This window comes from Coregonus lavaretus, assembly GCF_964263955.1.
Source record: "Coregonus lavaretus genome assembly, chromosome: 7".
Classification (NCBI taxonomy): Eukaryota; Metazoa; Chordata; class Actinopteri; order Salmoniformes; family Salmonidae; genus Coregonus; species Coregonus lavaretus.
The window spans coordinates 47,473,155-47,500,175 of NC_139994.1; the positions used below are offsets into that span (position 1 = coordinate 47,473,155).

The 27,021-nt window shown below is 44.7% G+C and overlaps 1 protein-coding gene across 1 annotated transcript; it reads right to left on the reverse strand.

Annotated features, from left to right (window-relative positions):
- Positions 1-1,948: 1,948 nt before the first annotated feature.
- Positions 1,949-26,844, reverse strand: arhgef11 (Rho guanine nucleotide exchange factor (GEF) 11). Its single transcript, XM_084166386.1, has 42 exons — positions 26,797-26,844; positions 24,665-24,953; positions 22,362-22,453; positions 21,868-21,972; positions 21,722-21,771; positions 21,529-21,586; positions 21,155-21,348; positions 20,901-20,972; positions 20,424-20,531; positions 20,244-20,292; positions 20,119-20,156; positions 19,905-20,000; positions 19,685-19,753; positions 19,461-19,565; positions 19,268-19,366; positions 18,926-18,968; positions 18,694-18,790; positions 18,399-18,521; positions 16,708-16,731; positions 16,290-16,419; positions 15,890-15,983; positions 15,669-15,698; positions 14,324-14,453; positions 13,996-14,199; positions 13,740-13,790; positions 13,515-13,663; positions 12,815-12,955; positions 12,446-12,522; positions 10,618-10,743; positions 10,417-10,534; positions 9,943-10,091; positions 9,516-9,591; positions 9,105-9,287; positions 8,757-8,838; positions 8,538-8,618; positions 8,337-8,395; positions 8,059-8,229; positions 7,708-7,941; positions 4,411-4,512; positions 3,774-4,105; positions 3,477-3,609; positions 1,949-3,274 (listed from the first exon to the last, which is right to left on the reverse strand). The coding sequence occupies exons 2-42, from the start codon at positions 24,697-24,699 to the stop codon at positions 3,237-3,239; spliced, it is 4,347 nt and encodes a 1,448-aa protein (XP_084022512.1). The 5' UTR covers positions 24,700-24,953; positions 26,797-26,844; the 3' UTR covers positions 1,949-3,236.
- Between the last annotated feature and the right edge of the window lie 177 nt (positions 26,845-27,021).

Consider the following 27,021-nt stretch of genomic DNA (forward strand, 5'->3'; position numbering starts at 1 on the left):
TAGCTTCCCTACACTGGCTTCCTGTTAAGGCAAGGGCTGATTTCAAGGTTTTACTGTTAACCTATAAAGCGTTACATGGGCTTGCTCCTACCTATCTTTCCGAGTTGGTCCTGCCGTACATACCAATACGTACGCTACGGTCACAAGACGCAGGCCTCCTAATTGTCCCTAGAATTTCTAAGCAAACAGCGGGAGGCAGGGCTTTCTCCTATAGATCTCCATTTTTATGGAACAGTCTGCCTACCCATGTGAGAGACGCAGACTCGGTCTCAACCTTTAAGTCTTTACTGAAGACTTATCTCTTCAGTAGGTCATATGATTGAGTGTAGTCTGGCCCAGGAGTGTGAAGGTGAACGGAAAGGCTGGAGCAACGAACAGCCCTTGCTGTCTCTGCCAGGCCGGTTCCCCTCTCCACTGGGGTTCTCTGCCTCTAACCCTGTTGCAGGGGCTGAGTCACTGGCCTGCTGGTGCTCTTTCATGCCGTCCCTGGGAGGGGTGCGTCACTTGAGTGGGTTGAGTTACTGACGTGATCTTCCTGTCTGGGTTGGCGCCCCCCCCCCCCCTTGGTTTGTGCTGTGGTGGAGACCTCTGTGGGCTATACTCGGCCTTGTCTCAGGATTGTAAGTTGGTGGTTGGGGATATCCCTCTAGTGGTGCGGGGGCTGTGCTTTGGCGGAGTGGGTGGGGTTATATCCTTCCTGTTTGGCCCTGTCCGGGGGTTTCTTCGGATGGGGCCACAGTGTCTCCGGACCGCTCCTGTCTCAGCCTCCAGTATTTATGCTGCAGTAGTTTATGTGTCGGGGGGCTGGGGTTAGTTGGTTATACCTGGAGTACTTCTCCTGTCTTATCCAGTGTCCTGTGTGAATTTAAGTATGCTCTCTCTAATTCTCTCGTTCTCTCTTTCTCTCTGAGAACCTGAGCCCTAGGACCATACGTCAGGACTACCGGGCATGATGACACCCTGCTGCCCCCAGTCCGCCTGGCCTTGCTGCTATTCCAGTTTCAACTGTTCTGCCTGCGGCTACGAAACCCCTACCTGTCCCAGACCTGCTGTTTTCAACTCTAAATGATCGGCTATGAAAAGCCAACTGAGAGACCTGAGCCCTAGGACCATACGTCGGGACTACCGGCCGTGGTGACTCCTTGCTATCCCCAGTCCGCCTGGCCTTGCTGCTATTCCAGTTTAAACTGTTCTGCCTGCGGTTATGGAACCCCTACCTGTCCCAGACCTGCTGTTTTAAACTCTAATGATCGGCTATGAAAAGCCAACTGAGATTTATTCCTGATTATTATTTGACCATGCTTGTCACTTATGAACATTTTTGAACATCTTGGCATGGTTCTGTTATAATCTCCACCCGGCACAGCCAGAAGAGGACTGGCCACCCCTCATAGCCTGGTTCCTCTCTAGGTTTCTTCCTAGGTTTTGCCTTTCTAGGGAGTTTTTCCTAGCCACCGTGCTTCTACACCTGCATTACTAGCTGTTTGGGGTTTTAGGCTGGGTTTCTGTACAGCACTTCCGAGATATTAGCTGATGTAAGAAGGGCTATATAAAATAAAATTGATTGATTGACTTCAGTGGGCAAATGCTCACCTTCGTAGGCCACTGGCACGCTGGAGAAGTGTGCTCTTCACGGATGAATCCCAGTTTCAACTGTAACGGGCAGATGGCAGACATGTGGGCGAGTGGTTTGCTGATGTCAACGTTGTAAACAGAGTGCCCCATGGTGGCGGTGGGGGTTATGGTATGGGCAGGCATAAGCTACGGACAACGAACACATTTTATCGATGGCAATTTGAATGCACAGAGATACCGTGACGAGATCCTGAGGCCAATTGCCGTGCCATTCATCCGCCGCCATTACCTCATGTTTCAGCATGATAATGCACGGCCCCATGTTGCAAGGATTTGTTCCTGGAAGCTGAAAATGTCCCAGTTCTTCCATGGCCTGCATACTCACCAGACATGTCACCCATTGAGCATGTTGGGGATGCTCTGGATCGACGTGTATGACAGCGTGTTCCAGTTCCCGCCAATATCCAGTAACTTCGCACAGCCATTAAAGAGTGGGACAACATTCCACAGGCCACAATCAACAGCCTGATCAACTCTATGCGAAGGAGATGTGTCGCGCTGCATGAGGCAAATGGTGGTCACACCAGATGCTGACTGGTTTTCTGATCCACGCCCCTCCTTTTGTTTTTTAAAAGGTATCTGTTACCAACAGATGCATATCTGTATTCCCTGTCGTGAAATCCATAGATTAGGGCCAAATGAATTTATTTCAATTGACTGATTTCCTTATATGAACTGTAACTCACTAAAATCTTTGAAATTGTTGCGTATATATTTTTGTTCAGTGTGTGTGTGTGTGTGTGTGTGTGTGTGTGTATATATATATATATATACACACACACACACACACACAGTCCTTCGATCGGCCTCCATGGCAGGCATACTGTAAAGCAAACAGTAGTAATGAACTACCATCTTGGCTCAAACTAGGTGCAGCTTTGACTCACAATGGAGCCGGTGATCTGTCCAGTTTCCAGTCACTCACTAATCCAATCCGTTGTGGAGTATGGATACGCGACAGAGGATGCATTGTGGGTAGAGTGCTAGGGTCCTTACGTTATCCTGTTCAGTCGTTGTTCTCAGTCAAACATCTGTCACTTCTCAACTCTCTCCCTTGAACCATCACTACTTCTTTCAAAGTATACTAACTTCTTCTTCAAATGTAACCAACCTTACTTCCGTCCAACATGTCATCCATGGCATTATTCCTTGCCAATTTAGATTCCTCCCACTCTCCACTTTCAGTATTATCTATTTGCTTCTTCACACAACATTTCCGTCACTTGTGCTCTACTTCTCCGTCTCTTCCTTCTTTTTTTGCCTTCATCTGTCCATCGTCTCGACCCTGGACTCTCTCTGGATTCACAGAGGTCAGAGTTAACCCTGAAACCGTGTTGGGGGCGGATCCTTGGGTGTCAGGGGGCTGGGGCCATCAGTCCTGCATCACTTCCTGGTCTCCCAGGGCAACACCAACAACATCACAGTACTTCCTCGATCCTGCTCCCACGAGCAGTGCATGCTAGGATTGGGCTGAGGGTTAGGGGTGTGAGAGGGGGGGTAGGGGGTAAAGGCTGGGGTCCCAGTCCGTTAGTGTGTGTGTGCGTATGTCTACGGCAGGGCAGGGGTGAGTCTGTTAAGAAGTCCTCATTGAGATAACATCGTTAGAATCCAGTGGAGAGGATCTCAGGCTTAGCTGGCTCTGTTGGGTGGACGAATAGAAACAGAGAGAGTGAGAGGCTTATCAATAACAGAACTCATAGATACAGAATTGATTTAAACCCAAACAAAAACAACAAGAACTGCCCCTTTTGAATTTCAAGGTTTGAGAAATACCTTTGTGAAAAGGTTGTATCCAGACCATATCTTTCAACACATAGTGGACCCTTGACCGCTGAACTCACCATCCCCTGGGTCCCGGTCCAGAGACGGCGTCCTGATGACGGTTTCCTGGTTACGAGGGAGGTCACCTGACTCCTGATTGACAGGCGGCTCTCTCAGTGTTCTCAGGAGCTTGTGATGAGCTGTCTCTATGTCCTGTCGGGGTTATGGGGGAGAAAATGACAAGTAAAAGTTAGCATGGAAATAATGTCCAAATGTGTTTTCAACTCTGGGTTCTAATTGTGAGTGGGTGAGTGGATTCTCCTGTTTGTAATAGCATGTAATAGCATGTCACGTGTGTGTGTGTTTAAACGCCTTACCCTTAGCTGGTGCAGCTTGTTCATCAATTCCTCGATTGTGTGGAATATCTCATCCACGTGTTTGATCACATGGCTCTGGAGGACCTTTTGTGATTGGCCAAGCCCTCCCTCCCGGCTCAGATTCCCCAGCTCCGATTGGTCGCCCGCAGACAGGGTGGAAGAGACCTGCCCTTCTTCCTCATGATGCTGTATGTTTGATGACATCACTTCCTGGTCCAGATCAGGAAGTTCAGTGGAGGTCGGGGTGGGGGGATCAATGACCTCATCTGTGGGACTCTCATCCAGCAGTCCCTCTCCCTTCTCTGTAGGCATCACCAGGTAGAACACGTTTCCTACAGCAGAGTGGAATTAAAGAGACTATCAACAGGCTACAAAGGCAACAGTCAATCTTCATGGTGAATTGACAGTACAGTTGTGAAATCTTATAGTATGAGGCTAGTGTGCTCAGAGGATTGCGTTCAGTAGGTATGAATTGGAAAGTAGGTAGAACCAAACTGTCTGCGTTTCTAAAATGTTCTCTGGACACGACCCTGGTGTAGTAGTCACAAACATTCTCAAAACAGAGAGCCCGGGACTTAATAGAAGATATTCAACACAGGTTTGAAGAGGGCAACTGGACTGTCTACTGAAGCATTACCCCGTACACTGGCCCCGCCTCTCGGCTCAGGTGATTGGTCAGAGTGGAGATTGACATCATCAGTGATGTCATCAGGGATAGAAGGAGAGCCCGCCACCACAGCTGTGCATAAGAGGACAGATGGCGTGAAAGAGTAAGTGTGTGTCAGACAGTATATATTTATGTGTAGGGGAGCATGGTAGTGTCACGGGGGTGAGAGTTTGAGTGCAAGTGAGGGAGATGTGATATTGTACGAGAAGAAAAGGGAGGTGAAAGTCAACAGAGTTGTGGAAAGAGGCAGAAGGAAAGAAGAGAAGAAGACCAGTTGAATCACACAGAGCTTCATTAACATGCAAAGAGAAAGGAATGTGTATTATCAAACAATTAGAGACATTCAGTGGTCATTCAGTGGTGTCTAGGGCTGACCCCAATTGGTCGACTGTTTGGTCGATAGGCTGTTGGTCGACAGAGATTATTTTAGTCGAGCAGTCTAAAATATTTGTTTTGGTGGCAGATGAAACACCTGTCTGAGTGGACTAATCCATTGTGGAGGCCGCGTGGATGGCACACCTGCATCACCAGTAGTAGATTTACCATTAATTCTCATAACTTCTGATCTACAACGTTTGTTTGGTTACAGTCATTTCGGTTAATACATTCGACCTAGGCTACACTTATGAGGAATAAGTTTAGGTTTATTTCATTCCATTTAGGAGTTGTCAATTTATTCATTGTCGTTTGTTTGTAGCGCTCCAGTCAATGTTGAGTAAGGACGCGCAACTGATTATACATAGAAGTAGGCCTAGGCTACCTGGCTTGCACGCAAGTAAACAAAGTCTGTTTTTACATCCATTGAGAATGACAATAGTTCCTCAACGTAGCCTATATGAAAAATCTTTCCAGCTCCCTCTCCCTTTCGATAACCACTCAACATGAAAAGGGGGAAAAAATGTCATGCTCTGATTTGGTGGAAACGTCATAAAATAGGCCTACCTGATTACTTTTTATCCCTTGCGCAAATAGCCTACAGCTATGTCTGTCCGGAGTTCACTGGAACGGGAAACTCTGAGTGCCCAGAATATTTAATACAATGTTGCAAGTTTGCTAGCACAAGCAGGACCCAAGTTAATAGTTGATACAATGTTTCAAGTTCCTTGCAGAAAGGCCATGCGTAGCCAATGTGATTTATAGGATATGTATTTTTATCAGGATATTTTCTACCTGCAGGCTGCAATGTTTTTATTTGTTGGCTTTATGTAGGATATTTTTACATGGTTGGCAATATAAGTTACTTTTATATTTTATATTAACCACATGATGATTTTGAGATACGAAGACTTTATTATAAATGAAATGAAACTGTTCCACGAAAATGTGCATATAAAAATCATAACTGGAACGCAGATCGGTAGAAATGGTAAGATAAATTAGCACTCCAAATGGAAAAGGTTGCCGACCCCTGGTGTAGCCTATTAGGAGCGTAACAGCAGAATCTGTGAAGGCCAGCAGCAACAGGAGGAAGAGGGCCGGGAACAGTTTTTTTTCTCTTCTGCTTAGGCTAAATTGATCTCTGGCTCCCTCCAGTCATTTGTGTGTCTTAATGATTTAATCACAGTGTGCTTAAAGCATCTGACAAGCTCAGTAGCCTACATGTCAACTGCATTTATTTTCAGCAAACATGTGTAAATATTTGTATGAACATAAGTTTCAACAACTGAGACATAAACTGAACAAGTTCCACAGACATGTGACTAACATAAATTGAATAATGTGTCCCTGAACAAAGGGGGGGTCAAAATCAAAAGTAACAGTCAGTATCTGGTGTGGCCTCCAGCTGCATTAAGTACTGCAGTGCATCTCCTCATGGACTGCACCAGATTTGCCAGTTCTTGCTATGAGATGCTACCCCACTCTTCCACCAAGGCACCTGCAAGTTCCCAGACATTTCTGGGGAGAATGGCCCTAGCCCTCACCCTCTGATCCAACAGGTCCCAGACGTGCTCAATGCGATTGAGATCCAGGTTCTTCGCTGGCCATGGCAGAACACTGACATTCCTGTCTTGCAGGAAATCACGCACAGAACGAGCAGTATGGCTGGTGGCATTGTCATGCTGGAGGGTCATGTCAGGATGAGCCTGCAGGAAGGGTACCACATGAGGGAGGAGAATGTCTTCCCTGTAACGCACAGCGTTGAGATTGCCTGCAATGACAACAAGCTCAGTCCGATGATGCTGTGACACACCGCCCCAGACCATGACGGACCCTCCGCCTCCAAATCGATCCCGCTCCAGAGTACAGGCCTCGGTGTAACGCTCATACCTTCGACGATAAACGCGAATCCGACCATCACCCCTGGTGAGACAAAACCGCAACTCGTCAGTGAAGAGCACTTTTTGCCAGTCCTGTCTGGTCCAGCGACGGTGGGTTTATGCCCATAGGCGACGTTGTTGCCGGTGATGTCTGGTGAGGACCTGCCTTACAACAGGCCTACAAGCCCTCAGTCCAGCCTCTTTCAGCCTATTGCGGACAGTCTGAGCACTGATGGAGGGATTGTGCGTTCCTGGTGTAACTCGGGCAGTTGTTGTTGCCATCCTGTACCTGTCCCGTAGGTATGATGTTCGGATGTACGGATCCTGTGCAGGTGTTGTTACACGTGGTCTGCCACTGCGAGGACGATCAGCTGTCCGTCCTGTCTCCCTGTAGGGCTGTCTTAGGCGTCTCACAGTACGGACATTGCAATTTATTGCCCTGGCACATCTGCAGTCCTCATGCCTCCTTGCAGCATGCCTAAGGCACGTTCACACAGATAAGCAGGGACCATGGGCATCTTTCTTTTGGTGTTTTTCAGAGTCAGTAGAAAGGCCTCTTTAGTGTCCTAAGTTTTCAGAACTGTGACCTTAATTGCCTACCGTCTGTAAGCTGTTAGTGTCTTAACGACCGTTCCACAGGTGCATGTTCATTAATTGTTTATGGTTCATGGAACAAGCATGGGAAACAGTGATTAAACCCTTTACAATGACGATCTGTGAAGTTATTTGGATTTTTACGAATTATCTTTGAAAGACAGGGTCTTTGGCTGAGTTTAGTTGATTTCATTATGTTTTATTGTGTCTACAAAGATGGAAAAATACGTTTTAACATTTCAACCAACCGATTGGTCGGAAAAACAGACAACTCTAGTTTGACCAAGATTTTTTTTGGGGGGGACAGCCCTAGTGGAGTCAGACTTGATTTTTGACCACAGTAGACACCAAGAAACAAGCAGTAATTTAACTAAAACGTTATTAGGTTGTTGTCTAAACCTTCTGTCCCCATTACCTTTCCGCACAACATGTACACTGGGGGACCCCACCTCCGAGGGCGGGACTTCTGAATGCTCAGCCTCCAATTGGCTGGGACTGGCGCTGAGGAGAGTCTCAGAGGACGCCGGTCTCTGTCTGTCATTGAGCGAGCTCCTCTGATTGGCTGTCTCGTTTGTGGGCGTTCCATCTGAGTCGTGACTCCACCCATCTTCCTCCATGTTGTGGAAAATCAGCTGCCTTAGCATCTCCACTGAGAGGACAGAAAGAGGAATTTAATAATAAATTGACAGTTGATTATCAACCAAACATATTCTAGTGACGCAAAAGTATATGTTTAAGTAAAGTGGTCTGTCTCTTTCAGTCTCACTGTCTTCAAGAGCTGCCTCAGCCACTCCAATTCGTCTCTTGACGTAGTCCCGCCCCTCACTGTGGAGGAAAGCCCCTGATTGGGCCGTTGGTGTGGTGGGCGTGAGCTCATTGTCCTCATCATTAGGAGAGTTTGTCTCCATTGAAACCACCTGCTCCGTCATCAAGTCGTCTAGGGAGATTAAACATAATCAATATTGTGTATAGAAATATTTATCTGTACTCTAAATATGATCCACTCCAAAACGTATGTTCCCTGTCTGACACAATATGTCTTACCTGATTGGTAGACATGGCTGCCAGTTGAGACAGGGGAAGCGTTACCAAGACTCGGGGAGCTGAGAGAAAGAGAGCGAGAGATGGAATTTAGTCTGTCGTTTTGTTTAGGACTACCATAGTGAATAGTCCATAATGCCATCTTCAGTCTTCATGTCTTTTCAATGGTAATTGATAGAAACAGGTCAGCTTAGGGATACTCACGAAATAGGTGTGGATCTGTTATTGGTCAAAGGTGAGGAGCCAGCAGCCAATGAGATGGTCTTTTCAAGTTGGTCTTTCCAGCTGTGAAAATAAATAAGACTTAACAACCAATGCTTTTCCATTTCAAAATGCTAATGATGATAACTCTATCATGTATATTATCTGTAAACTGGTGGACTATAGTGCTAGTATAGATATAGCTGGTCTAGATGTGCTTACATGTTTTTCTCTGAGGACGTCCCTGCTACCAGCTCGTAGATCTGTTGCTCTGTTGTGCTGATGACGTACAGGGCCTTGTTGTCTGAGGATGGAATCGCACATGATGAGTGACAGCTGTCAATCATTCAAAAAGCAATCACAGATTTTTGGTATCTGCATTATCGAAGATGCATCACTGAACCATGAATACTATGTAATGGTCATTATTTCAACATTAAGCAAAGTATTGAGATTGTAAGTTCCGCTATTACAGTGTTGTTACACCATTAACAGCACAAACTGGTGGCTACATCTAAACTTAACCACTGACTACTCCACACTGTGACCTCATAACCCCTGACCTCTTACCTGTGGCCACAGAGCGCACCAGCAGTGAATCTAGCTGGACCACAGGGCTGAAGGAGGCCTTGGTGTCCCCGCTACCCCCTCCTCCTCCCCCCAGCCAGCGGGACGGGCAGCGCAGCAGCAACCGGTCGTCTGGACCTCTCTGGAGCAACACCAGAAGGTCTGACAACAGCAGCGCCTGGATCTCTGGGAGCGGCAGGGAGAAACAGAACCACATGGTTAGAACCTTACAGAACAATGCTAAGAAAAACCTGGTGGAAAATGGTTGCAAGGTTTGCAACCTAAAGAGAGCAGTGGGGCGTATTAAGAGAGTATCGATTTTTTAAAAAGTGTGTTGATTACATTGACAAGGGGGTTTGACCAGAGACTATATGGGGTTTGACTCATCAGTGGGGTGTGGTGGGCCTTTCTTACCTAAGGTTTTGTCTTTACTGACTTTCCAGGTGAGAGGACCCTCATGGATCATTCTCTTACTGGTCAGGTCCAGACTCTGAGAGGAGAGACAGAAGACAAAATGGTAGACATCAGCATCATCATAACAATATCATTGGGTATGTCCAAAAAAACATTCCTTAACCCAGGATTAATTACGCAAATAAACAGCGCGCTCCTTCATCTTTATTCTCCTGGGTAGTCACCCGTTGGAATTGCCCTGGGGTAAGGAATGTTTTGGGGATTTTCAAGCCCCTCAGTCGAACACCTGATTCCCTTTTTTGTTTAAGCTGGGCTGAAGCACATTTGGGTACACCTTCTTATCATTGGGTATGTGTTGTTGGAAAATAAAAATTTGGAGAGGAAACGTAGGATAAGGAAAAAAGAACAAGATCCAATTGGGCAGTACCTTCAACTGTGGCGTGGGGTCCAACCTGCGCTGGTATTGGTTGAGCCGCTGCCGGTGTTCCGTCTCCCTGACGACCTCGTTGACGGCCTGCAGTATCCCCCGGCAACAGGCTTGTGCCTGTTGGAGAGGTGGGAGGTCTGTGGAACCAGCTATGGGAAGAGAAGGACGTTACTCCAAGTGACATCAAATAAGCAAAACTACCATAGCCAAAGTTTCAGTCAATAGCTAGTAGCTACTGTTCTGCTTCTAGTTAGCTATTACGTGAGTGAGCAGTTACTGAAAGCCTTGCATCAAAACAACAAGATTACCAAATCACCAAACAGTAACATAATGCTATACGCTAGCTATAGTATGTTATACATTCTCCAGTGGTACTGGTGCTGAACTGTCTGTCTGTGTGTGTGTGGTAGAACCCTATCCTACATACCTTCTGTGTGTGTGTGTGTGTGTGTGGTAGAACCCTATCCTACATACCTTCTGTGTGTTTGAGGATTTTGTCCAGAAGCAGAGGGTACTTGGTAAGTCTCTGTGTCTCAGACACCAGCAGATCCTTCAGCTGCAGCCTCCTACAGTGAGGACTGGCCTCACACTCCTGTTAATACATCAATCAATCCATATATCAATCAAATCAATCCATTAGCAGAAAAAGCCATCGCAACTGCGTGCGTGTGTTACCTGGATGATGTGTGCGAAGCGGGGGTCTTTGCGTTGTTTGTTCTTGATGAGCTCCAGGGCCTGAGACTGCTGACTGCACAGGTGGGACGCCTGCTCCTGAAACTCCTCCCCCGCCACACCCTCAAACTACCAGAGAGGTACACACAGACGCCCCATTGAAAATACACCACTACACCATAATTTCCTTATTTTTTTCAGATTTAAATCTATTTGACAGGTATTAGCAATAGCTAAGTCTTCAAACTAGGGATGGGCATTTGAAGTTATTTCACTACACGAATAATATGCTCTTTTTTTTTTCTTTTCTCGGATATCCTTAAAAACATTTATTTAAAAAAAAGCTAGCCTCTATTGACCAATCAGAATGATGCTAAATGCCACAACAGCAGACAGTGCGCCATCGTTTCCAGGGTGCTATTCCGGTAGTATTCGGCTAACAGTAGCCTAGGCTAAAAGCAACAGTGAAAGAGAAGTCTGATGTTCGCCATCATAGAACTGATTCTGTTTCAAAAAAAGTTTTCTGGTAAGAGTTTTGCATTGATCTGTGTCAGGTCTTGTGGACCCTCCGTTGGTGTGCGCCTGTAGGCTAATCGCTATTTGAAGTGGGGGAAATAGCATTCCGTTGTCAGGGCTGACGGGAGGGCTAAATGCATTATGATAGTAAAAATACCTTTCCATGTAAAATCCAACCCCATAACTAGGGTTGTAAAGCTAACGGTAATTTACTAGTTACAGGAATATGCTGTGATTTTGCTTATGAATAGAAAATCTGTCAATCTATGGTAATTTATTATTGAATAACTAAAAATATATATTAATATATAGTATTCATTTTTTATATCTGTCTCCATATTGTCCATGAGTTTCTAGTAGATTAACCATATGGTCTAAGAGAGAAAAAAACGAATTAATGAAAAAAGCATCTAATCAACAATGACATTATTTTCAATCAACTCTGCAACTCTTCCAACTATTGACTTTTTTCACAACTGCCACCAGTTTGACACAAAAACATTGACAACAAATACATATTGACATAGTAAAATAAATAAAATGTATTTCATGCTGAAGCCCTCATATTAAACACCAATGGTATTCACTAAGTTGATGGTTTATATTTAGGATAATGTTCTACAGCTTTGTCATTCAAATGTTTTTTATGATCTTATTTAATTATTTAATATATTTTACATGTGATAAGGCTGTAAATAAAATGTAAATGTAAATAAGGCCACACCTGTGATCATCTGAAGTACCCAAAAGGGCCACTAGAGGTCTTGTCATAAATTACATTTTTATGAAGTTACCAAAATTCTGGTAGTTTACTGGTAAAATTTGAACGTTTCCAGTAATACCCAGTTTGCAACACTACCCATAACCCATAGCCCATGAGAAAATGAAAATCACTTTGTGCATTGTAAGAACTGTAGTCTACGTTTACAGCGTGCAACTGTTAACAACGTACTGTCAAAGCCACGTGACATCTGAAGCAACAGCAGTTCAATGCGCCAGTACATTCTAAACAGTACATTCTAAAGTTTGTTGTTTTATTAAATGAAGCATTTCAAATGTCATGGTATATCCGTGTGTGTAACAATGTAACATGGACAATTTAATTTAGAAAAGCTTTTTCCATTGTTAAAATAGGCCAAATAAATAATAATACTCTCTCACTCTCACAATAATACTCTCACTCTCTGTCCGGATATTCGATTAACCGTGCCCATCCCTACTTCAAACTGACACAGTTAACAATGTAACACTCCATCTCACTGACGAAGATGGAGGGAGAGAGATATGAAGGAATGACATGGTTTGTTAAACTTACCCTGGCCAGCATGATGTCACCGATGCCCTGAACGATGGTAGATTCTCTTCTCTTCTTCATGGCTTCACACAGACTCGCTGTAACACGATACCGTTGGAGCAAGGTTGATCAAAAACAATAACTACATTGAATCAACGTAGAACATAACCGTCAATGAGACAGACTGCCACTCAAAGGCAATGCTATAAACATTGCTTCTCTACCATTCACCAACTAAATTCATTAAAACATATGATATTTACACAGCAAAGCCACTCAAACAGAAAACCCCTTTTATGTGACACGACCTTATCAGAACTTCAAATCCACATTGCTTGAATACATATTGACAGAACTGAGAAACACGCATAGAGACACACAGTGACTGACCGTGAAGCTCGTAGACCTGAGGCAGGTTGGGGAAGATGCAGGCCAGCTCGTCAGAGCTCAGTACACACCTCATCTTCTGGAAGAACACCTGATCCAACACCCTGAGTGTACGCAGGTGAGACGCCTCCGTTGTCAGCAATTCTGATAAAGGAGAGGGGGGCGGGGCGAGAGAGAGAAAGATGAGAGAATAAAAGGGGTGTAAATATTTTTTATATTTTTTTTATTTCACCTTTATTTAACCAGGTAAACCAGTTGAGAACAAGTTCTCATTTACAACTGCGACCTGGCCAAGATAAAGCAAAGCAGTGCGATAAAAACAACAACACAGAGTTACATATGGGGTAAAACAAAACCAAGTCAAAAATACAACAGAAATACATATATATACAGTGTGTGCAAATGTAGCAAGTTATGGAGGTTATGGAGGTTATGGAGGTTATGGAAATATAACCCTCTCCTCTAATTTACTTCTGAAATAACAGTCCCATAGAGGCGGTTGTCTGATAGAATCCCTTGGGAATGGGCTACGTGTTGTATGTACACATCATGATTTCATGTGTTATCTTTAGTCAACTATTCTGATAGATAGTGACCTTTAGAGGATACGGGCCCAATTATAGATGTATAGCAATGTCACGTGTTACTCTCAGCCTGGCACACTGTTTCTAGCCAAAGCCTGGTCAATCAGTGGGTTTTCTACCGTAGATGACAGCCTGTCGGTCCACCTCTCGGGGACAGAGAGTGGCCAGGACCTGCGGGGCCACCGTCTCCTGCCAGTTGTGACTGTCCACCACGTCCTCCTCTAGGGCTGGGGCGTCAGGGAGCAGGGCCACTGGGAACTCCACACTCCTACACACACAAATATATTCAATATACTTGCAAGTCCCTCAACAAAGCTTAACACATTATAGTAAGGTTGACTTACTTTCGTCTGGAGGACTGAGGGGTGTACGGAGGGGTGGGGTTCTCGCAGGATCTGAGGAGAACAACACACAGATTTGCTTACATTCTGACAGTTCTTTATATTCAATGCTGCTGCTTAACCAGTCTCTAGGAGTGATTCATACAGTGTGAGAGTTCCAAGGGTGTGTGTGTGTGTGAGTTCCAAGGGGGTGTGTGTGTGTGTGTTTGAGCAGTGTGTATGCTCCAGATCTTGGATTGGGTATGTGTTGTAGTCTCACCGTGCTGAGCTGCTGGAGGCTGAGGAGGCGCTGTGGTGTAGGGGTCTCAGGCCCGGCCCCTCCCTCTCCTCTCCACAGTCCTCCATGTCCACGTCGCTACGGGAACGAGGGACTGTCTCCGCCCCCGAGGACCCGCCGCGCCGACGCCCCTCCCCCTGCGCCTTTAGAGACTCACTACGAGCCAGACGCACCGACACCGTAGGGCTGAGAGAGGGAGGGAGAGAGAGACACGAATCAAACACATGCACGGTTTTGAACACACTAACAATTTTGCACAAGGGTCGAGACACACACTCTCTCCCTCCCTCCCTCCCTCCCTCCCTGTTACCTGTCCATGCTGTCCTCTCCCAGGCTGCTGGAGGACAATCTCGGAGGGTCTCCCTCGGCCCCCTCCTCCCCGGGGATCTCTATGTGGTTCTCAAACTGCTGGATTATGTTCCTCACACTGCCCGGACGCACTGAGGAGAGAAAATGAGACAGGAGACACACAGATAACAGGTAAACAGAACATCAATCAATCGTATTTTATAAATGATATACACTGAGTGTACAAAACATTAAGAACACCTTCCTAATATTTGACTTCAGAACAGCCTTAATTGGTCAGGGCATGGACTATACAAGGTGTCAAAAGCGTTCCAAAGGGATGCTGGCCCATGTTGACTCCAATGCTTCCCACAGTTGTGTGAAGATGGCTGGATGTCCTTTGGGTGGTGGACCTTTCTTGATACACACGGGAAACCCAGCAGCGTTGTAGTTCTTGACACAAACTGGTGCGCCTGGCACCTACTACCATACCCCATTCAAAGGCACTTAAATATTTTGTCTTGCCCATTCACCCTCTGAATGGGACACATACACAATCCATGTCTCAATTGTCTCATGGCTTAAAAATCCTTCATTAACCTGTCTCCTCCCCTTCATCTACACTGATTGAAGTGGATTTAACAAGTGATATCAATAAGGGATCATAGCTTTCACCTGGTCAGTCCATGTCATGGAACGAGCAGGTGTTCTTAATGTTTTGTACACTCAGTGTAAATCAGCAAAAAATGCTTTCCAGATACCCAGCTTAGACCACAAAGAGCAAGCTATAACAGTAAAACATGTATGAACGCACGACTAAGTCGCTTCGGATAAAAGCGTCTGCTAAATGGCATTTATTAATATGCAGTGCCTTCAGAAAGTATTAAGTAAGTATATTATTAAATCTGCTTGAAAATCCATGTCAAGACCTGAAAATGGTTGTCTAGCAAATGATCAACAACCAATTTGACAGAGCTTAAAGAATTCAGAAATGAATAATGGGCAAATGTTGCACAATCCAGGTGTGGAAAGCTCTTAAGAGACTTACCCAGAAATACCTACAGCTGCCAAAGGTGATTCAAACATGAATTGACTCATGTAATCAAGATAGGTGTTTTATTAGTCTTTTTTTCTTCCACTTTGACATGAGTATCTTTTGTAGCTCGTTGACAAAAAATGACAATTCAATCCATTTGAATCCCATTTTGTAACACAACAAAATGTGGAAAAAGTCAATGGGTGTATACTTTCTGAAGGCACTTTATATTATGTTTTAAAATGAGCTTAAAAAAAATAAAAAACACTGAAGAAAAAATGCGATAAAGGAAAGATTAAAAAGAATAAATAAAAATAGATAAATGATATACCTTCAGTGGGAGACAAGGGAACATGGAACGCTGGGGAATCAAAGTGAACCAAAAGAAGCAATGAAATCAGAACGATGGAAAAGTCTTAGATCAATAATCTTAAATCCTCTTAAACAAATCAATAAGGGTGAAAACAAAGGATGAGGTCACTGGAATTAAATGATACTGTAAGATGAGAACAGAAAGTGTGTGCTTTTGTGTGTGTGTGTTTGTATATTTACTGGACTGAGAGGTGCTCCTGGGCTTGCCGATATACTTCAGGATGGGGTTTCTCTTCCTGTCCTCTCCATCCTTGTCTTTCTTTGAACTGCTCAGCTGTAGTAAACATAAACAAAGAACACCACTGGAAAATTGGCGAAACTTGGGTCAAAGCAAAACTCCCACAACACAATGTTTCATACCCTATAATGATGAACGGTAAGACAGAGGAATTAGGTCCCACATGTGACACCTCTTGGTGGATCATTACCTGAAGGTTTGTAGCTTATGGACTACATGCTCCGCCTATTCAAAACAGCCTGAATAGCTTTTAGACGTTTCAATAAATAAATATGACTGATAAGAGAATTACAAATCCATGCGACGGTGGTAGACAAGAGTCCTGCCTCCTCCCCTCCTTACCTTCTTGGTCTTGGGAAAGAAGGCAAGCCACTTCTCCTTCTCAGTGCTGAGGCCTGGGAACACCCTGGAGTCCCTCAGCTTTATGCCTGAATGACGGAGGTACAGCAGTACTGCAGAGGCTAGAGGAGAACTGAAGAGGGGAGGGAGAGAGAAGGAAAGAGAGAAAAAGGTAGACGGGGGGGGGGGTAGAATAAAGATAGACATAAAGAAAGGGGAAGGGTGTAGAGAGAGGGAGAGAGCAAAAGAGAGTGAGAGAAAGAGTGAAAAAGAGAGGGAGGGAAAGCGAAGAAGGGAGAGCGAAAGAGGGAGAACAGAAGGACAGAATTGAGAGGGGCATCTCTATGTGAACAGACAGTAGTATTGGGATTCAATCATGTTCCTGCAACACAGACATGAGACACGCTCCGGCTTTTATTACCTTCTGTCCTCTTCGTGCTTCGAGCTGCAACACACAGAAAAACAATCATTAGCTTATTCTATCGCTCGCTCTTTTGGCCTTCCACACAAAATCAAAAACAACCTTTAATTTAATTAGGTCTGCGGATTATTTCCAAAGAGTCTCGGCCCAGTAAAACAAGGTGAGAAAAAAATCCTTGCTGAGAAAAATCAAGGCGGTCCATTGTGTGTCTACCTGCTAGCAGTGAGTCATGTGATGGGAATGGGTGTGTTTTAAAGCATCATGTGGCTAGGTGGCCATGGCCCGAGGCTAGCCTGCTGAAGCTCCCAGTGATCACACTCTGACCTTTGGTACAGTACAGTGAGAGGTTGAGCTGGCAGGCTCACGGTCACACGCTCCAATACCGTTTTATTGGCCACCAGGCAGCTACAACATCTGACCCGTTGCTAAGCAACCACCCGGTTCAGTGCCCTGATGGTTACGAATAGTGTGTCCTACTGTAGTTACTGTTGTGCTTTGCTGACATTGAATCATCAAAAAGGAAAGCACAACACAGTCTCAGCATTTGTATTGTTTAAAGTAGTCATAGTATTACTATTTAAAAGTGGCCCTGAAAAGCTTGTGGCCCTGACATATACTTCATATACAGTGGGGTCCGAAATTATGGACACCCTTGGTAAAGATGAGCAAAAACAAAGGTATTAAATAAATAATTCATATACTGAGCTTTATTGTATGCTCAAAAAATTGGGAAATGATCTTATTTCATACTAATACAATTGCTGAGAAACAGCTTTTTTTTCTCTCAAAAAGGTATGGGTCAAAATTATTGTCACCCCTGTTTTCAATACCTTGCGAGGATAACGGCACTGAGCCTTTTTATAAAATTATTGATTAGAGAACACATTAGGAGGGATCTTAGACCATTCCTCCATACAGAATCCTTCCAGATCTTTGATAACCTTCGACTGTGCTTATGGACTGCCCTCTTCATTTCAAACCACAGGTTTTCAATGGGTTTCAAGTCCGGAGACTGAGATGGCTATTGCAAAATGTTGATTTTGTGGCCAATTAACCATTTCTTTGTGGATTTTGAAGTGTGCTTGGGGTTATTGTCTTGCTGGAAAATCTACTTGCGGCCAAGTTTCAGCCTTCTGGCAGAGGCAACCAAGTTTTTGGCTAAAATGTCCTGGGTCATGATGCCGTTGACCTTAACAAGGACCCCAGGACCAGTGGAAGCAAAATAGCCCCATAACATCAAAGATCCACCACCATGTTTTACAGCGGGCATGAGGATCTTTTCTGCTTATGCATTCTCATTTTGACGCCAAACCCACCGCTGGTGTACGTGGCCAAATAGCTATATTTTCATGTCATCTGACCAAAGCACCGGTTCCAATCGAAGTGCCGGTGCATTTACATTTGTTGGATGACATGAAAATAGAGCGCTTTGGCCACACACATCAGCGGTGGGTTTGGCGTCGAAATGAGAATGGATGAGCAGAAAATAACCCCATTTTAAGCATACAATATAGCTCAGTATTTGATTTATTTTATACAGTCATTTTTGCTCATCTTTATCAAGGGTGTCAATAATGTCGGACCCCACTGTATGTATATAACACAAATACGGTATTTCACACTCCAACTCACAGTACCTGGCCCTTATAAAATATACTTTATGTATCATATAGGTAGACGTTCCAACTCACAGTATCTCCCAGAGAGCAGTGACCTGTCTGTCCACCACTAGCCTCTCCTTGGCTGGGTCTCCATCCAGCTGCTGCAGGTCTCCCTCTCCAAACAGAGAGCCCAGACCCATCATCTGCTTATTCCTGCACACAAACACAACACAAACACAATTAACACACACACGAGCGCACGCTCACACAGCCATTTTCTGCATTTACCACAAACCTCAAGGGACACCTATGGTTTCATACACACACCCTTTCAAACAACACAGACACTGACACTATTCAACTAGGCTTGTCCAATAGACGGTACCTGTAATCCTGTATTTGGTCCTGAATGTCGGGCAGCACCTGCTGTTGGAGCTCAGACAGAGGTCCCCTGATGTCCTCCTGGGCATGAAGACGACTCTCTGGGACAGGACACAACACCATGCAGTAAGACTAACTGAACAACACAGCACAGTGCATTCATAGGAAAAACACAACAAACACAAATTGCCCAAATAGATCAACAATTGTTACACTGCATGTTGAGAGTAACTTACCTATATCTGTCAGGTATTCTTCTCTTACTCTGATTTTCAACGGCTGCAAAATAAAACGTTTAAGGACCCCATTACATAGCTGAGTTCAAGCTTTCTTTACAATCTCTCAAGATAAATCGATGGGCTGGGGCCTTACGTATCAAACATCTCAGAGAAGCAGGGTGGAACAAGGATCAGGTTCCCCCCCGATCCATGGCATTTTATTCATTATGATCCAAAAGTCCAAACTGATCCTAAATTAGAACTCCTACTTTAAGATGCTTGATACTTACAGGCCCTGGTCTAACTGAATGAGATGTATTAATTGAATTGATTAATTGAATGAACCAATGAGAGACGTACAGCATCAGGGTCCAGGAAGTGGGAGCAGATCTGTGGGGCGAGGGCACGGGCGTCTTTAGGGCTGGAGCCCAGGTAGGCCTCCACTGACAGGTAGAACAGCTGTTGTAGAGACACACACACACCCCAGATTAGTTCCCATGTAAAAGAGATCAACCTACAGTAAATAGCAGTATTCAAGATCAAAAGCACTGACCAGCGGGTTGGGATCCAGTAGCTGACTGAAGACGTATCTCATGAACACGGTCATGTGGGCTGGTCGCGACTTGAGAAGCTCTATGTCCTGAAATGGGCCGTCCATCTGATGGAGAGGGGAGGAAAGGGAGAGAGAGGCAAGGAGATGAATATAGTTCAACAGCTCATACCTACGTGAGATGCAGGGTAGTTAGATGTGATGTTTGCTGATGAAGACCATGTCACCTCGTTGAGCGTATAGCTGTTGTCCTCTTCCTCCTCTTCCTCTGGGCCAATGATCTGAGCCTTCCCAGCCTGACAAGAGACACATCATGATGATATGAGGAAAATAGAACCTTTGGCATGTGTTCGTGTGTAGGAGACATTGTTCACCTCACTAAGGGTAGACTACAGGCAAGTGTGTTTGATCTCACAGAATCGGTGTGTGCGTGTGTGTGGGTCTCACCGAGTCAGTGAAGGTGTGTGTGTCGGAACCCTGTCTCCGGTGTAGGGGGGTCCTGAAGGAGGAGGTGGAGGGGGAGGAGTGGGGGCTCTCAAAGGCCTGGGGGGTGGAGGGGTGAAAAGGACCATATCTCTCTCTCATTCACTTTCTCTCTGGGATTCTCTCACTCTCACTCTAAATCAGTCATTCATAAAGGATGAGTGCTAACATTACTTACCTCAAAGTCTCCTTCACTTGAATCCACCGACAACCGACCTGCAGAAACATCAAGACATTATATCGATTTTCCTCACACAAAAACACACATACAAGAATCATAGACAAACAGAATCCCATACAAACCTTCTCCTGCTACTACATAGTTGGTCACAGCTTCCGATCGAGTTCCATCCTTGAGAGACAGAGAAATAACAAAGATGTTAAACTACGGTAATGACAATGTAATAGATAGTACCTATTAGGTACTGACAGATTTAGATGACAGGTGTTAAGGGTCTGTTGTCATGCACACAGGTATCTCACCAGATCTTGTTGGATTTTAACCCGGACTTGTTGGGCCCGCCTCTTGGCACTTTCAATTCGCTCCTCCAGGGATGGGGAGGGGTTCCGTGACAGTTCCTCCATCAAGTCCTGCGGGATTGGTCAGAGTGACATTATCAGAGGCGCTGATTGTTCAGTGAAGAGAACCCCCCAAATGACTATTGGTCTGAATAAAGAGCTACTTTCATAAGCAGTGTGTCCTTTCCATTGCATATTCAGTGGGGCACAATATTTTGAGATAGACATATCTGTTCTATATATTACATTTCTATATTACAGATGACTAAAAAGTATCCATTCTAAGTGGGTTTGACTGTTTGGAGTTGCAACATTTCCCAAAGGATTACGGATCCTGCTTCTTACCAACTGATTCCGGGAATCTTCCAACCAAGATTTCTGGAAAACCTGGGAATTTTGGGAATGTTACCGGAATTTTGCAACCCTGTATATAACTGTTACCTGAAGCTCAGCCTCTCCCTGTTCCAGCATGTTCCTGAGAATCTGAGTGGCATGTTTCTGCACATCTAGGTTCTAACACACGCAATGACAGAGGAGGAGAGAGAAAATGCTGTATTATTCAACTTATTGTTGTTGGCCCATGTTACACAACATTGCTTGAACATATGGTCACAGAAATGGTCAGGTTTAGCCTACCAGTCAGTGTTTGTAAGTATTATGGTGATGGTTAAGGTATGGTGATTAAGGGAACTCACCTGCAGTGGTTTGGTGATTCTTTGGGAGGGGGTGCTGGTCAGTCCAGGGGGCAGGGGTGGAGGTGGTGGAGGCGGGGCTTCTCCTCCCAGTGACGTCCTCTGATTGGGTAAGAGGTCAGTGGGGAGGGGGTGTAGGGGGAGGGCAGCTGCTGAAGGGGGCGGTCCTTGAAGAGTCAGAGCAACATATGTCCCAGCTGGAAGGATGGAGAGAAAGTGAGAAAGATAGAGAGAGCGCGAAAGAGCAACAGAGAGAGGACAGAAAGTGACAGACATATTGCTACACCTGAACACATTTCACAAATATAGGAATCATAACTAGCACCATCATCATCATCATCATCATCACCAACGTTATAGTAACCAGTGACACTCACACTTGATGAGCTTCACCACCTCCTGATGAGACATGGCCGACACCAGCGAGCCATTGACCTGAGAGAGAGATGGAGGGATGGAGAGAGAGAGAGAATTAGAAAGAGAGAGACACACTAACTCTGCTGAGTGTAGTCTCAGATCACGAAGGCACAGATATTGGGTTTGCGGTAATAGTTTGAAATGAGTAGTAACCTTTATGATTCTGTCTCCCTCGTGGACCCCTGCCTTGACCGCTGCGCCACCTGCATGGAGAGATATGAGCGACATATGAGAGACTGTCCAAGAAGAATTAGAGAAGACGTGTAGAAATGTACTAAGTCACTGTGTGTGTGTCTGACCTGGTCGAACATTCTGCACCAGCTTGATCCTCTCGCCACACACAGTGAAACCAAACCCTAGCTGATCCTTCTGTACCACCACACATCTCTGAACAAGACCTGGACCTGAGATGTGGAGAGAGAGGAGGGAGAGAGATGGAGCGAAGGAGAGAAAGAAGGGGGGAGGGGGGTATGGAGTGAAGGAGAGAGAGAAGGAAGGGAAGATATGGAGTGAAGGAGAGAGAAAGAGACCAAGAGATGAAGAGAAAGAGTCAACTGGCTATACCATGATGAACCAACGCCTAGCCCCACCAGCCCACCTTATAACCCACATCTGTGCTATAAACCCCATGTCCCGTGTAGCTCAGTTGGTAGAGCATGGCGCTTGCAACACCAGGGTTGTTGGTTTGACTCCCACGGGGACCAGTACGAAAAAAGTATGAAAATGTATGAGCTCACTACTGTAAGTCGCTCTGGATAAGAGTGTCTGCTAAATGACAAAATTGTAAATGTACCTGTGCTCTCAGCGGGGAAGTCAGCCAGAGTCTCCCTCTGCTGGCCGCTGGAGGTCTTGCGCTCCGAATCTCCTATAGTCAGGCTGCTGAGCCTGGAGGGAAAGGCAGGACAAGAGGAACGTGAGACACAAATAGGATGCTACAAGGTGGAAGGATTAATCAATCAGGATCACACTGGGAGGGCTGGGGAGAAGGAGAGGGAGGGAGGGAGGATTTCTGGCAGGAGGTGAGAGAGGAAGGAGGAGAGAGTAAAGAGGAGTGGCATGGGACACAGAGGCTGCATCTCAAGTCGCCTTTCCCTGGATCCTATCTCCTTGACACCTTCTCAAGCATATTGGAGAAGGTCCAAAATCCCTCTTCGCTCAGACATTCTTCTCCAATGCATTTTGAAAAGGAGGCGAGGAGAGAGGATGTGAGGTATTGAGGAAAAATGTATTGTGAAAGAGCCAGAGATGTAGGTAGAAGAGGATGGAAGAAGAAGAGGAGACCAGGGGGTAGATAGATGGAGAGCGTGCCAGAGCTTGGAGGAGAGATTCTGTGAGGGGAGACTGCTGAGGTAAAGTGGCAAACTGTAATCTGTGCTTAGTTTGCCTTTCAGCATTTCTTACAGCTCAAGTATAAACTGAGCAGAAAACTCACCAAGCAGCAAAGGGGCTGAAAGCGAGGCATCAGAGAACAAGAGGGAATAACAGAGAAGGCAGAAAGGGCCCAAGAGAGAAAAGGAAAGAAAAGTGGTTTAGAATAAAAGTAGGAGAGTAAAAGTGGTCAAGCCCTGACAGACAAACAAGGAGAGTTAAAGAGTACGTAAAGTGATGACACTAAGAAAGGAGACCTGCTGTAGCAGCGATCTAACCTCCTCCCTAGGCTGGTAACACTGTGCTTCAAAGTGGAACTTGAAAGTGGTGTGGTTAAAATCGAAAAGGAAGCGAGCTTGCTACAGTTGTATTAGATGGGACTTAGAAAAATTGCAATAATGACCAATCAAAATAAATGTTTTATCACATTGAACATATTATTTTTGGGAAAATCATTTGATTCTGAGTTCATTTCTAAGATGCGTACTTTCAGATTTTCCTTGTTTAAATCACTTCCGCTGCTCATGCTCTGAAGTCCACAGCGTAGAGGAAGGTTCATCTAAGGCAGGGATCATCAACTAGATTCAGCGAAGGGTCCATTTTTTTCTTGAGCGGATGGTCAGGGGGCAGAACATAATTAGAAATAATTTGTAGACTGCAAATTGACCGAAAGAAGCCCAAACAGATATCACTAAAACAATCATTTCAAACCTTGCTTACATTTGTATACGATCAAATATATTTATCTATTATGCGTGGGAATACTTTGGAACAGATTTCCAAAATTAAAATCATTTGGAGCTGATTTGCTGTTTTGTTTTTGTTTTTTTTACAGTCTAGTATATCCAACAAAAAAAACATAACATGTTTTTTTTTTTTGCTCTGAAAACTTGGGGGGGTGGGGGGGGGGACAAATAAAATCACAAGGTGGTCAAATTCGGCCCATGGGCTGCTAGTTGGGGAACCCTGATCTAATGGTTATGCTAGATGTTGATGGACTGAGAGATCAGCCATAGGCTTTCATTCAAGTTCCATTCTGAGGCGCTGTGAAACCAGACAGACAGAGAGAGCGCCGGCAGGTTGACGAGATTAGCAGCGTTCCAACTGCAGATCTACAGTAAGCACCAACAGGGACTCTTATTGGACAGCCAGCCTACCTGGGCAGTTGAGAATGTTTCTGAATGGCTGCCCCACTGTCAAATGACACAGGAAGTGGACACAGAGACAGCAAAAGTGAAAGGGCAAAGAGGGAAAAGCGAAAAGAGAGGTACACATGAACAAGACAGACAGATATGCATGCAGACACATACAGTATGCAAATACAATAGACAGTGAGCCATAAAGGATGCCACATCAAAAGTAACCAGTGAATCAAAGGTGATACAGCTGCCTCATAGTTGAGAATAGCCCTGTACATAAAGCTAAGCTGAGGGGATCACAACTTAGCACAATATCCAACATGTATTAATGTAGATCTTTGAACATAATAATAACTGGCTGCCTGTCTATCAAGAAGACATCAGGTGAATACATTATATTTCCTTGATTACTTTAATCCTCCCCACTCATCTCCTTCTCAAAGCGCATTGGAGCTCCCTCCCCTCTGATCTTCTCCTCCAATTGCGTTTTGAGAAGGAGACAAGGAGAGAGGACCAGAGAAATCAAGGAAATACAACTGAGATTGACCCATCTGTCAGTAGCACCATCATCAGCAGCAGTCAGTCCTACCTGTCCAGTGTTGAGGTGGGGGGGCGGAGACTCATGGCTGCAGACGGCTCGAGCGTGTCCGTGTCCTCTCCTGCAGTCCAATGATGTCACAGCAGGGTGACCATCTCCTTTTCTCTTCAAGTTTATTGTACAGAGTTCCACAGTGATGCTGCTGTCTGCCAGTTATGTCCAAACGTTACAACTCCTCACGTCAGCTAGTGGGGAGCTTATTCCTTTCAGAGAGTGCTCGGAGCATCTTCCTCATGTTTTCATAGGCAATCTTCAAGTATCTTACAGTAGACAGTTGAAACTACACCCCCGGCAAATTGAAACAGTGTTAGAACTATCTAGCTTGACAGGAAAAGTTCAAAAATAGCTGGTGGGGGACTTTAAATTGTGTGCTCCCTCAAAGCAAAATGCATGAAATTCAGGCACCACTGACTGCAATATCTACTGTGTTATTTTCCTTCAGTCTTTAGACAAAGTGTAATTACATAGCAATACCAACAACAAGCAAATAAATAGTATATATTTTTAAAGGCTTGTTGTTGTTGGGTTTCCAGTCCTACCAGGAAGTGATAGCTTGCACAATAACGTTGTCATCAAATATGTTTTAGTGACAGAGTAATGTCTGTTTGTCAACAGCTCCTGTCCTGTGCTATTTTATTTGTTTTCTGAGATATATCAGCTAGTAAACATTCTAATTAATTACAATGCATATGCATTTCGACTAGTATCCCAACATTAGCTTAAACTCATTCAAATTAAGTAATATGTGTCTATATAAAGATTTCCTCTGGTTTATTATGTTGATACTGCCAAGCCAAGTAACGTCAGCTAGACAATTGTACTCGCATTATCCTCAGTAAATTGGTTTCCATCCCTTGCGAGCTAAATTTAGTTACAGAATCCTTGAGGCTAGTTTACTGGTGTGGCTCTTGGAAGAGCAACAGTACGTGATCTCCGTGCACGTGATGATATTCGACTAGACTTCCCTTTGTCTGTGTTAAAACTTGGCCAATGTGGTGCTGTGAACTGTTCTAAGAAGCGAGTTAGTGCAACATTTAAAATGCACAAAAAGTACCTTCGAATGGCATGCATTGGTGCAGCATGATTACCTAAGTGTCCCTAGCTTGATTGAGAGGAGGCTATCCGCTGTAAACAGGATGTCTTCTGACCTGACGTTCCACTGCAATACTCCACCACTAACTCGTAGCTATAAACTGGAGCCTGTTTAATGCTACGATTTCTAGCAATGCGAGTTACGATGTAAGGCGGGCTAGTTCCCTAACAAGCTAGCTAACGTTGACTGGCCAGTGAACGTTGAAAGTAAATCCTCCCGATAAACTTTCCCAAAAATGAAAGACCAATTATATACACGACAAGCGACTAGTTAGCTGATGTTATTGATATCTAGCATTATATAACGTTAAGAACCGAGCTTTGTTAGCTGGGTAGCTAGGTTGCCCTTTACATCAAGTTGGCTGACTATTATTGCAAAATCTATAGCTAAATAAATATTGTTTTCATGCAAATTAAACACTTGCTTTTGACAACAAATGGGGTCTCTTTATGCAACACTCACTGTTGTAGAGAATATTTGGTTGTGATAAGCAAATAATGGCTGGCTAGCTATTAACAAGCTAATTCCGATAGAGGCCAAAAGCCATCCGCGACATCACGTGAAAACTGTGATTGGACACAAGAGCGTTCTCGTCGGCTATGACGCTGACGCGATAGCGGTCAGCCGAGAGCAATGGAGGACTAGCTAAAGCTAAACTAGTCTGCCACTCAAATGCATTAGCTAGCTAGCATCTGAAATGTAGACATTGAGGCCAGTTCTCTGGAATGTAAAGATAAATCCAGTATCCTCTTTCTTGTACAATGTGTACATTCAACTTGCATTTCTTTCTTTCTCGAAAGACAGTCCATTCGATTCGGCTTAGCGTTATAGCTAGATGCAGGCGACGTCTCTCCTTTCCAAACAACTCGCTTCATATGATCAAACTGCTGCATTCCATGGGGTGAGATTCCATTGTCCCACACTTCCTCGCATTCCTCGATTAATCCACATTTCTGATTGCATTAATATGTTAATGTATTTAGCTGTAGCCTTCAAGCCGATGATCCATATTATGTTGTTATCCACCTACCTAAATCCAGTAGCTATTCCTCCTCTCCCATAAAGTGGTGGTTGTGTATGGAAATCATACCATGTCCCAAGAGCAAGACAAACTAAAGAGACACCCCCAACTGGTTGGATTCCAGTACTGCAACAGTCCATACAAAAATCCCCAGAATTACCAATAGTGTATGATTGCCGCCTCCAATTTGGGCATTCCAGCATCTGCATGAAGAGAATATGTATAATTAGATCA

Coding starts and splice junctions, on each gene's coding strand:
- arhgef11 (XM_084166386.1), bottom strand. CDS start 24,699: ATGAGTCTCCGCCCCCCCACCTCAACACTGGACAG. Junction 21,587..21,721: donor AGGGAGACAGAATCATAAAG/GTTACTACTCAT, acceptor TCTCTCTCTCAG/GTCAATGGCTCGCTGGTGTC. Junction 18,522..18,693: donor GACCAAATACAGGATTACAG/GTACCGTCTATT, acceptor GTTTGTGTGCAG/GAATAAGCAGATGATGGGTC.